This window comes from Canis lupus, chromosome 35 (assembly GCF_048164855.1).
Source record: "Canis lupus baileyi chromosome 35, mCanLup2.hap1, whole genome shotgun sequence".
Classification (NCBI taxonomy): Eukaryota; Metazoa; Chordata; class Mammalia; order Carnivora; family Canidae; genus Canis; species Canis lupus.
Window position 1 is genome coordinate 8,558,363 of NC_132872.1, and position 12,061 is coordinate 8,570,423.

A 12,061-nucleotide genomic window follows, 5' to 3' on the forward strand; every position below is an offset into this window, starting at 1 on the left:
CAAAGTAACAGTCTTTATTATACTCTCTAATTTTGACTAAAGAAATACTTTTGAAATATGACAGTGATAAGTCATAAGGTTTAATCTCAAATATAATGGGTCATCCCGACATTTTACTATTTATCATTGTCATGCTAATTTTTGTATCTTGTATCTACTTACTTGAGTTTGTCATTGTGACAACACAGGGCAAAAGTTGGCTTTCACGTGAGGTTGAAAATGAAGCAAAGGTAGGATGAATCAGAACCATCTTCCCGTTGAGAGCCCAGTGAAGGAGGCTTCAAATGAGAGCATGATGGTATTTTAGGAGTAAATGACCGTTCAATCATGTGTTCCTGGGATAGAAAAAAAATAAAAGGGTTTAGGACATATTGGCAAGGTATGTCCTTTGAATGGGAAACATTCTCAATAGGACAAAACTGGTATTTGCCTCTCCCTAAAGTTCTTTCTTTGTATTATTGATGTATTTAATTGCATTATTATTGGTACATTTTAGAGCCAAGACAATTTTTAGTTCTAGTGGGAGGAGAAGGCATAGAATGTTTTCTGGTTCTCAGTGCATAAAGAATGACTTCCAGTGATTCAACATGCTTGATATTTCTTTTTTTTTTAATGCTTGATATTTCTAATCAATATATCAATCAGATCTACAGAAGTTGGGATGCCTGGGTGGCTCAGCGGTTGAGCGTCTACCTTCGCCTCAGTCCGTGATCCTGGAGACGTGGGATTGAGTCCCACATCGGGCTCCCTGCATGGAGCCTGCTTCTCCCTCTGCCTATGTCTCTGCCTCTCCCTGTGTGTGTCTCTCATGAATAAATGAATGGAATCTTAAAAAAAAATCTACAGAAGTCATTATTTTTAGAAAAAATAACAAGTTTTATTTAGTAAGTTTTCTTACTAAATTCTATTAAAATATGCAAAATAGGTCTGACTTTAAATGAAGTGACATAATAAGGTGCTTTATATTTTATTTGGTATCTTTAATGAAAAACCAATTGAAAGTATTGGAAGAGTTGTAATTGGGGTGAAAATAGGTAAATGTGATTCCTGGCTACCACAGGAGATATATTAAAAAATTTTATATATTTATAAAAAATATAAATTTTTATATTTCTGTAACTTCAAGCTGTGTATCTGGAATAGTATCTCTTGCTCTCCCCCCCACAGTCAGTCAATTCAATGACTGAAGGTTGAATTAACAAATCTACTTCTATTTGGATTGTAGCTCTGAAGGCATACCTCTAATTGCTAGGAGTCTACATATATTTCTGTAATAGTATTGTGTTGCAACACACCAGTTTTTAAAATCTTTAAATTTTATGGTCACAACAAGCTATTCCCCCTCAGAATGAAAAATAAATAAGATATTGAGAAATACCTGTCTCTCTTAGTAATGTAAAGAATAGTACAAGAAGTTTCTTACCTGAAAAACATTTATTTTGAGTTTTAGACTTTGCACATAGAAAATAGTAAGCTTGCATACAAAGCTATTACACGAATGGAATGTAAGCCATGAACTCTAAGTGATGTGTGCACATTGACTAATTCTGATAGATTGCTGCCCTTGATAATTTTAGAGGTAATTAAGCCAAGAGATGGTTATACTTACAATATTTTCAGAATGTAGGAAATCAAATGTGTAATCTAATCTAGTTTAAGATTTTTATTTAATATTATGGCGGTCCTAACTGAATAATTATAAAAACAAGATAATGCTATTAAATGAACTAACTGAAAGAAATAATTATTCAGTTTTAAATATTAGAGCTTAAGGAAAAACAAGTTGGCTTTATCTGTGTTTAGGGAGATTAATCCATTTTTCTTAATGCTAAAATTAAAAATGGTTTTAATTTAAATTGTTGATTTGTTAACTATTTTTATAGTAAAAACAATGACAACTGTGCTAATTGTGGTGGGTGTAACAGTTTTTTAAAGAAGGGAATCTGTTTATTGCTTTTAAAACATTTTCTAAAGTATGGGAAGAAAGTTTACAAACTTTCTCAGCACATTTACGTTTTTAAGTGCTGTTAATGGTTAAAAATATTTTTTAACTTTATTTCTTTTTATAAGAACTTAATATAAGTATCTGTTACAGTTCTGTAAAAGAACTTATTTTTTCACTTAAATATTTATTAATTTTAAAATATTTATATCGTTTGTAATGATTTACTGTTTTGATTTTTTCTACATGTTTTTATTTTTTAAAAAAGCATATTTATCAGTTGAATGGGGTAGAGGTTTTAGATCTTTTCCAAAATATTTATAGAACACTTCATTGTTGAGAAATCACTTCCAGCATGGTGGCTATAAAACAAATAATTCTAAGTTTTTAAAGCACAAGTCACACATTTTGTAACTCCTGTGTGAATTTATTTTAACTATGACATTTAATTGAAAACATCAGATATGTTTTGGAAAAGTCTTAATTTGAGAACAACTGAAGGAAGCTAATCCAGAATCTATACGTAGTTAGCTGTTAGTGATGATGCTTCATTGATGGTATATTGCTAATATATTTCCTCATGAAATCTAAAGTTAAATAATTTCATTGTGGAATAGAGTCACTGTAACATTTCCATTATGAAGTTCAATAAACCAGCTTTGCCATAAAAAAGTCTCATCTATATTATAGCATGCTTGAATAATATTCCACTATAATGTATATAACATGTTTATCCATTCTTCTGTTGATGGACATTTGTGTTGTTTTCACCTTTGGCTATTGTGAATATGTACACTTATCCAGGTATTTGAGTACTCATTTTTTAAGTTTTGGGGATATATATGTAGTAATGAATTACTGAATCGAGGCATTTCTGTGCTTAACTTTTAAGGCACTACTAGACTGTTTTGCCCAGCAACTACACCATCTTATATTATCATCAGTGATGTATGAGGGTTTCAAATTCTCTATGTTCTTACCAATACTTGCTGTCTTCCATATTTGGTCTATACTAAATGTGAAGTGGTATCTTCTCATGGTTTTGATGCCTTAAGGACTAAGGGTATTGAGCATCTTTTTCTTTGTTTGTTGGACACTTTTATATTTCTTTGAAGAAATATCTATTCAAGGCATTTGCCCATTTTCAAATTGAGTAATTTGTCTTTTGGAGATCGTCAGAATTCTTTATACATTTGGATGCTAAACCATTATCAGATATATGATTTGTAAATATAATCTCCCATGCTATCTTTACTTTGATAGTGTCCTTTGATGCACAGAGTTTTAAATTTTGATGAACTCCAGTTTATCTGTTCTGTTTCTTTTGTTGTTTGTGCTTCTGGTGTCTCATTTAAGAAACCATTATTTGGGCAGCCCTGGTGGCACAGCGGTTTATAGCCGCCTGCAGCCCAGGGAGTGATCCTGGAGACCTCGGATCGAGTCCCACGTCAGGCTCCCTGCATGGAGCCTGCTTCTCCCTCTGCCTGTGTCTCTATCCCTCTCTCTCTCTGTCTCTCATGAACAAATAAATAAAATCTTAAAAAAAAACATTATCTAATCCAAGGTTGTGAAGATTTAGACCTTTGTTTCATTCAGAGAGTTTTATAGCCTTAGCTATTATATTTATGTGTTTGATATATTTTAAATTAATTCTTGTATGTGGTATGAGGTAGGTCCAACTGCAGTTCTTTGCATGGGGATATTCAATTGTCTCAATACCATTTGCTGAAAATTCTTTCTTTTTTCCCTATCCAGTTGGCCATTACCATTAGTTTGCTAGAGTTGCCATTTCAAAATACCACAGTCTGGGTGACTTAAAACAACAGGCGTTAATTTTCTTACCTTTCTAGAGGCCAGAAGTCTAAGATCAAGGTTTTATCAGGTTTGGGTTCTTTATTTCTCTCTCTCTTTGGAGTAAGGGAATGCATTGTAAATGAAATTGTTTCTTAATTTTGTTTTTTTCTATTGTTCATTGGTAGTATATAGAAATGCAGCTCATTTTTGTGAGTTAATCTATTCTGCAACTTTGCTAAACTCCCTATTTCTAATAGTTTTTTTTTTTCTGGATTTTATTTTTAAAGATTTTATTTAATTATTCATAAAAGAGAGTCAGAGGCACAGACAGAGGGAAATTCTGACTCCTCACAGGAATCCTGATGTGGGACTTGATCCCCAGACCAGGATCATGCCCTGAGCCAAAGGCCAGATGCTCAACCACTTGAGCCACCCAGGGCTTTTTTTCTGGATTTTAAAGGGTTTTCTATATACAGGATCATGTCGTTTGTGAAAAGAGATGGTTTTATTTTTCTCTTCCAATTTGATGTATTATTATTATTATTATTATTATTAGCCTATTTATGCTTAATGGAACTTCCAGGACAATGGTGAATAGAAGTGGGGAGAGTGGGCATTCTTGTCTTTCTTCTGATCATAAGGGGATGACTTTCACTATTGAGTATGATACGGACTTTTCACCAAAACTCTATCATATTGAGGAAGTGCCCTCTATTCCTTGTTTTCTGAGTTGTTGTTGTTGTTGTTTTAAATCAGGAAAGGGTATTGGAATTTGAAAATTCCTTTTATATATCAGTTGAAGTGATTATGTTTTTGTTCTCCCTCATTCTATTAATGTGATGTATTACATTGATTCATTTTTGTATTGTAAAACACTTTTACATTCCTGGAATAAATCCTGTATTTGGTCACAGATTGTGATGCATTTAATATGTTTCTGGACTCAATCAGCTAGTATTTTGTTGAGGATTTTTACATCTATATTCATAAGAGATAATAGTTTGTAGTTTTCTTGTTATTGTCTAGGTATCAGGGTAATGCTGGCTTATAGAATGAGTTACAAAGTGTTCCTCCTCTTTCATTCTTTGAAAGAATTTGAGAAGGCTTTGTGTTAATTTTTTTGTAAATGGTTGTTGGTAGAATTCATCAGTGAAGTCACCTGTTACTAGATTTAAAAAAAAAATTGGGGGGTGGTTTCGATTACTGATTCAACCTGTTTATGTGTTACAGGTCTGTTGAGATTTTTTTTCTATTTCTTCTTCTTTTTTTAAATAGATTTTTATTCATTTATTCATGAGAGACAGAGACAGAGAGAGAGAGAGGCAGAGACACAGGCAGAGGAAGAAGCAGGCTCCATGCAGAGAGCCCCATGTGGGACTTGATCCCAGGGACTCCAGGATCACACCCTGGGCTGACGGCTGATGCTTAACCGCTGAGCTGCCCAGGCATCCCTTCTGTTTCTTCTTGAGGCTTCTTTGGTCGCTATTTCTAGGAATTTGTCCTTTTCATATAGGTTGTCTTTTTTTTTTTTTTCTGTACAGTTGCTCATAGCATTCTCTTTATAAGCCTTTTTACTTCTGTAAGATTGGTAGTAATGTCCTCACTTTCATTTCTGGCCTTAGTTACCACTTCTTTCTCTCTTTTTTGTCAGTCTAGCTAAAGGTTTGTCAGTTTTGTTGATTTTTTTCGAAGGACCAACTTTTGTTGATCCTCTCTATTGTTTTCCTATATTCTATTTAATTTATCTCTGCTCTATTTTTTAGAATAGAATTTTCTTTCATCTTCTTTTTTTTTAATTTTTATTTATTTATGATAGTCACACACAGAGAGAGAGAGAATGACAGAGAGAGGCAGACACATAGGCAGAGGGAGAAGCAGGCTCCATGTACCGGGAGCCCGACGTGGGATTCGATTCCGGGTCTCCAGGATCGTGCCCTGGGCCAAAGGCAGGCGCCAAACTGCTGCGCCACCCAGGGATCCCTCTTTAATCTTCTAAATTAGGGTTTAGTTTGTTCTTCTCCTTAAAGATCCTTAAGATGTAAAGTTACAGATTTGAGATCTTTCATATTTTAATTTTATTTATTTTTAAAGATTTTATTTATTGATTCATGAGTGACACACAGAGAGAGGCAGAGACATAGGTAGAGGGAGAATCAGGCTCCCTGCCAGGATCCCGATGCAGGACTCAATCTCAGGACCCTGAGACCACGACCTGAGCCAAAGGCAAATGTTCAACCACTGAGCCACCCAGGTGCTCCTCTTTCTTCTTTTTTAATGTAGGAATTTATAGCTATAAATTTTTTTCTGAGCCTTTTGTTTGCTGCATCCCCTGTAAGTTGGTGTATTATATTTTTATTTTCATCTGTCTTGAGGTATTTTCATCCATCTTAAAGCATTACATTTCTCTTGAAATTTCTTCTTTGACCTGTTGGTTATTTAAAAGTGTGCTGTTTAATTTCCTAATATTTGTGAAGTTTTCAGTTTTTCTTCTGTTATTGACATATAGCTTCATTCCACTGTGTTCAGATAAGTTATTTGTATGATTTAAATCTTTTAGAATTTAATAAGACTTGATTTGGGTCCTAATATATGGTCTATGTTGGAGAATGTTCCATGAGAAGAATGTCTATCTGATGTTTTTTGTTGGGGTGTTCTTTATATGTCTCTTAGGTCTAGTTGGTTTATAGTGTTGTTCAAGTCCTGTATTTTCTTATCTTCTGTCTAGATATTTGATCCATTGGACACCTATGTCAGTTCTTTAGGTAACCCTCAGACAAAACACAAACAATTCTTTTAGAACAAGGTATACTCTGCTCCCTCTACGTATAGGAGACAATGATCCCATACTGTGAGCATGGACTGCTATCTTCAAAACTGCTGCTGAGTTGAGAAGCAGAGAGCAAGAACAAGTAAAAATGTTGCACTGGCCTCCAACTGTTTGCTGGTTGCCTCCTTGTTTCAGCATTCACTTGATTGCTCTTGCCTTTGTCTATTTTTCAGAATCCTGAAAACGTTGACTGGCAGTTTTTGCTCATTTTTAAATAGTTTTTGTGGAAGGATGAACCCCTGGAGCTACCTACTCTGCCACTTTCACTGACATTACTCCCTACCCTTCCCCTCTTAAACTTTTGAAAATGGCAACTTGTATATGCACATGAGATGTCTAGCTTTTTTTTTCCCAAAGATTTATTCATTCATTCATGAGAGACACAGAGAGAGAGGCAGAGACCCAGGCAGAGGGAGAAGCATGGTCCATGCCCGATGTGGGACTCGATCCCAGGTCTCCAGGATCATGACCTGGGCTGAAGGCAGCGCTAAACTACTAAGCCACCAGAGCTGCCCTGTCTAGCTTTTTTTTTATTTTTTATTTTTTTTAAGAATTGGAAAATATGTCAATACTAAGCCCCCAATTCCACATATCAGCAATTGCCTGGTGAGTCGTGGTTGCCCAGTTCAGGCATGACATACAGTCTTCATTTTCCCTGCACTTTCCCTCCTGCTCCTTAACCGTTTAAGTCATCTGATTAGTTCCTCCACCCATTTTAATTTTCAATCTCTTTAGTATTACGTAGTGATTACAAGCCTAGGCCTTGGGCCGTATAGAACTGGATTTGAATGTTGTCCTTACCATTTAAAGGCTGTGTGTCCTTAGAAAAGTGATCTGTCCTCTGTGATCTTTGGTGTCTTCATTTGTAAAATGAGGAGAAACGTAATTACCTGAGTTATGAGATAAGTAAATGATATAATATTTATGAAGAATTCAGCCCAATGCCTAATATTCAGCAAGTAAATATAGTTGTCATGAGTTTTAATGTAAATGTATTAAAGTCATTTTTTATGTCCCTTGGTAATGTGGAATGTTTCTCTTGTTGAGTATATTTGTTTAAAAATATTATTCTCATGTAATTTATGAATTTTGTTGTGAATTGGATCTTTTTTCCTAATATATTTTCTAAATAGCTAATGGTGATATGTAAGAAAGATAATCCTGTTTCTCTCTTCTCCTGCCATCTTTTTTATTTTCTTATTAAATTAAATAGATTTTCAGATTAGTTTCATTTTTCTTGATAGACAATTATAATGATAATTTTCCTCTACTTTTATAATATTTATACTCTAATTCTTTTTTTTCTAATATTGAATAGGACTGCCAAACAATGTTTAATAATTATGAAGATTACAGATGTCATTTTATTCCTGAATATAATGAGAATGTCCCGTTAAGTGCAATGCTTAATTTTAGTTTCTGATGTATGAATAAGAATATATTACAGAATAATTTCTATGATAAGTTTCTATTTCTATTTTACAAAAGGTTTTAATTGGCTTTTGAATTTTATAAAATAATTTGTAGAATCTATTGAAATAATCATATGATTTTATCCATTTTATTCATGTAATTACATCTATAGATTTTTTTTTTTTAGATTTTTAAATGTGAAATCAGTAATCCATTCCTAGAATAGACCTTTACTTGGTCATTCTATGTTTGTCTTTTAATGCAATTCTGGGATCAGTTGCTAATATTTTATTTACTCCATAATCTAATTGTGGAGTATTTTTAACATTCTAAAAAGAAATCCTGTATACATTAGTAGTCATTCCCCATTCTTCCCCCTCACCCCAAGCCTGGGTAATCACCATTATATTTTTGGTATCTATGGATTTGCCTATTTCTGACATTTCACAAAGATGGAATCATACAATATAATCTATGTCTTTCACTTAGCATAATGTTTTCAAGGCTTATCAATGTTGTGGCGTGTATCAGTATTTCATTTTCTATTTAGTATCATATAATTTTTATTATTTGGGTATACCACATGTTTATCCATTCTTCAGAATTCAGTAAATTCACATTATTTCTACTTTTTGGCTATTATGAATAATGTAGCTATGAACATTTGTGTACAAGTTTTAATGTGTATAAATAGTTTAATTTCTGTTTGCTATATACCTGGTGTGAAATTGCTGGGTCATATGATAACTCTCTGTAATCTTTTGAGGACCACCAAAACTATTTTCCAAAATTGCTTCACAATTTTACATTCCCACAAGCAGTATAGGAGGATTCTAATTTCTACACATCCTCATCAACACTTATTATTATGTATTTATTATTTCAGCCTTATTAGTGGGTATGAAGTCTTGTATCTTTGTGGATTTGACTTTCATTTCTCTGATGGCTACTGATGTTGAATATTTTTTTTTCATGTTGAATATTTTTTAATGTGTTCATTGGCCATTTATATATTTTCTTTGGAGAAATCTATTCAGATTTTTTGCTCATTTTAAATTGGGTTGCTTGCCTATTTATTATTGAGTGGTAAGAATTCTTTATATGTTCTAGATATAAATCCCATATAAAATATATGATTTGCAAATATTTTCTCCTATGTTATGTGTTGTCTTTTTGTTCCCTTGATGGTATCCTTTGACATACAGAAGTATTAAATTTAATGACCTTCCATGGCCTGTGCTTTTATTCTCATATTTAAGAAAACATTAATCCTAGATCTCAAAGATTTAGATCTATAGATGAAAACCTGGAAATGCCATCTTCTAAGTGAAGAGAGTTCATGTGTCTGTGGTTTCCTAATCTGCAAAGAGCTGGTAACATTTAACTCCTTACTGATTTTGGCAGAGAAGCCATAGTTTACTAAAAAAGATTGGATGAGTGTGCTACTGTTTTGATAACTAGTTGAAATTGTTACAAATGACTTACTACAAGGAGTAAAACAGGAGAGAAGGAAGAAGGTCAGAGCTCCTGCATGGTGCTCCCATCCCATTAGGTGATCTCATATAAACCTAACTGGGTTAGCTTCAGATAAACCTTTTTTAAAAAAATGTTGCTGTGTAACTAAATAGTCTAATGAAATAGTTCCCATTCGAATGCTTTGTACTCAAATCATGTGTCCAAAGAGATCTTATTAAAAGCAACTATTTTTAAATTTTAAAATAATGGGATTTGTCTATTATAATGTTATCACAACATAGAATTTCTTTCTTCTTTTCCTCACCTCTCTAAGGTAAGAAGAGGAGATGTTTCTGGTGGGACTTATGCTCTGGTGGGACTACTTTTCTAGTAGGGGTGAGTTACTTAATAGTAGATTTTAAAACTATTTGTAGTTATTATCTCTGATGACCTAGCTGAAAGAAGGGCCTTTTATGATACTGACCTCTTCTCACACCCTCTTACATTTTTATGGTACTGACCTCTTCTTACATTCTCCCATTTCTCAATCCTGGGAAAAAATATTGTTTTAATTTCAAAAATATTTGTTGAGCATTTGCTATGTGTCAGGCAAGGAGGATGCAAAAGGAAATAAGACAGATACAGTTTTTAACGTGAAGAATTTCACATCCTAGAAGGGATCTCTGATAAGAAAACAAGCAACTATAATACAATGTGTTAAGAGCAATGGCAGGAGAAGTACAAACAGGTATTGGTGCATGTAAATGAGACACTTGAATCAAAGTTGAGGGGAGGGGAACAGTGACATAAAAGTATAAAAGTAGTGTAGTGTATAGTCAGTTTATTGTTGTAAGACCTTTGGAGTGCTAGAGTCTAGCTGCAGGTGCAACATCTATGAATTACATTAGACAAATTTCTTAATCTTTACTGCCTTCAGTTTTCTCATATTTGAAATAAGGACAATAATAATACTCATTGAGTTTCTATGAAAATAAATGAATTAAAATAAAGTGCTTAGCATAGTGCCATAGTAAACAATAAAAATGAAACTCATGATTCTGAGAGGGGTATTTTTCTGAAGGGTTATTAAGAGTTAAGAAGTAAATGGAGTGGTCAATGTCAGAGGAATATTTCAGGCAGAGAAAAGAGCATGTTGCATGCCTGGAGGCAGAACAGATCATGGAGAGTTTGAATAACTAAATAAAATTCATTATGCTGTAATACTGAGTAGGAGGGAGCTGGAGAAAAAAATAGATGAAATAGGAGAGATAGACAGGGGCCAATCAGAGATATGTTTGGTCTTTATGCTGAGAGTATGCAGAATTGAGAGGAGGACTAAAATAGTGGAGTAAGAGGACCCTAAGCTCACCCCTTCCCATGGATGCAGCTAGATAATACTCACATTCCTGTAAAGAACCCAGATAATGACCCAAAGACTTACTGAACAAACTCCACAACTAAAGTAGAGAAGACACCACATTGAAGAGGGTAGGAAAGGTGGAGATGTGAGGGAGAGCTAATTATCCATCTCAGAGCATGTCCTAGAGGGAATTCTCCAGGAACAAAGGAACTGGTAAGTATTATATCCCTCCCCTGCTCCACAGTATAACCAGCAGGGCAGTGACATTCACTACCTCACTTTTCTTTTTTTATTTTTATTTTTTTACTACCTCACTTTCTTATGCCAAGCCCTACCCCCCACACTTCTGCAGATCCACCCCTTCTGGGCATGTTTGCCTCAGTCTGAGTACTGCAGGTGCTTTTTCCCAGAAGACTGTGCAAACCTTGCCAATGCTGCATGTCTTGATGTGCACATTTTATGTGGCCTTGGTCCTAGTGGTGGTGATGAAGTCTCATTTTGCAAGCATATCAGAGCTCACCTTGTTAAAACTGCATGCCCCATGCTGGCAAGGGACTGAACACTGTCCACAAGAGGCAAAGAGAACCTCTGCAGATAACTGGGTTGAAGGAAAAAGTGGCCAAGAAACAACAGCTGGGCACACACCATGCACATAGGAGACACCCCTGAAGCATCAGGTTCTGGTGAACAGGGAATGCTGCATTTTGGGCCATTACAGGGCATCTTCTTCATAAAGCCATTACTTTTAAGAGCAGGAGACTGAGCTGATACCCCTAATACACAGAAACAAAGAGAACTCGACAGAATGAGACAGAAATGTGTCTCAAAAGAAGGAACAGGACAAAACCACAGCAAGTGACCTAAGTGAAAGGGATGTAAGCAAGATGTCTGATAGAGAATTTAAAGTTATGATTGTACAGATACTCACTAGACTTAAGAAAAAAGGGGAGAACCTTAGTGAGACCCTTAACAAAGACATATAATACATAAAAAAACCAATAAGAGATGAAGAATACAATACATGAAATAAAAAATATACTAGATGGCATAAATAGTAGGCTAGAGGAAGCAGAAGAATGACTTACAGACTTGGAAGACAGAATAATGGAGAGTAATCAAGCTGAGCAGGTGAGAGAAAAAAATTATGCAAAATGGGAATAAACTTTGGGAACTCAGTGACTCCAACTCCATCAAATGTTATAATAATTTACATTTTAGGGATCCTAGAAGGAGAAAGAGAAAAGGTGGCAGAAAATTTATTTGAAGAAAT

General features: G+C 34.4%; 1 protein-coding gene and 1 long non-coding RNA gene across 8 annotated transcripts in view; one reads left to right on the top strand and one right to left on the bottom strand.

The window, feature by feature from the left end:
• Positions 1-12,061, top strand: part of IGSF11 (immunoglobulin superfamily member 11) — a 199,470-nt gene that overhangs the window by 5,460 nt on the left and 181,949 nt on the right. For 3 of the 4 annotated variants that reach the window (XM_072812100.1, XM_072812096.1, XM_072812098.1), the window contains one exon: positions 9,766-9,827. In XM_072812100.1, coding sequence (XP_072668201.1) covers positions 9,766-9,827 — 62 coding nt within the window. Of the gene's footprint in view, positions 1-9,765; positions 9,828-12,061 lie in introns of those variants that run through there. The other variant, XM_072812094.1, reaches the window with a different exon arrangement.
• The window catches only part of LOC140624992 (uncharacterized), a 46,139-nt gene that overhangs the window by 1,369 nt on the left and 32,709 nt on the right, over positions 1-12,061 (bottom strand). For 3 of the 4 annotated variants that reach the window (XR_012024404.1, XR_012024402.1, XR_012024403.1), the window contains one exon: positions 163-335. This is a non-coding gene — a long non-coding RNA (uncharacterized lncRNA). Of the gene's footprint in view, positions 1-162; positions 336-7,364; positions 7,454-12,061 lie in introns of all 4 variants that reach the window. The other variant, XR_012024405.1, reaches the window with a different exon arrangement.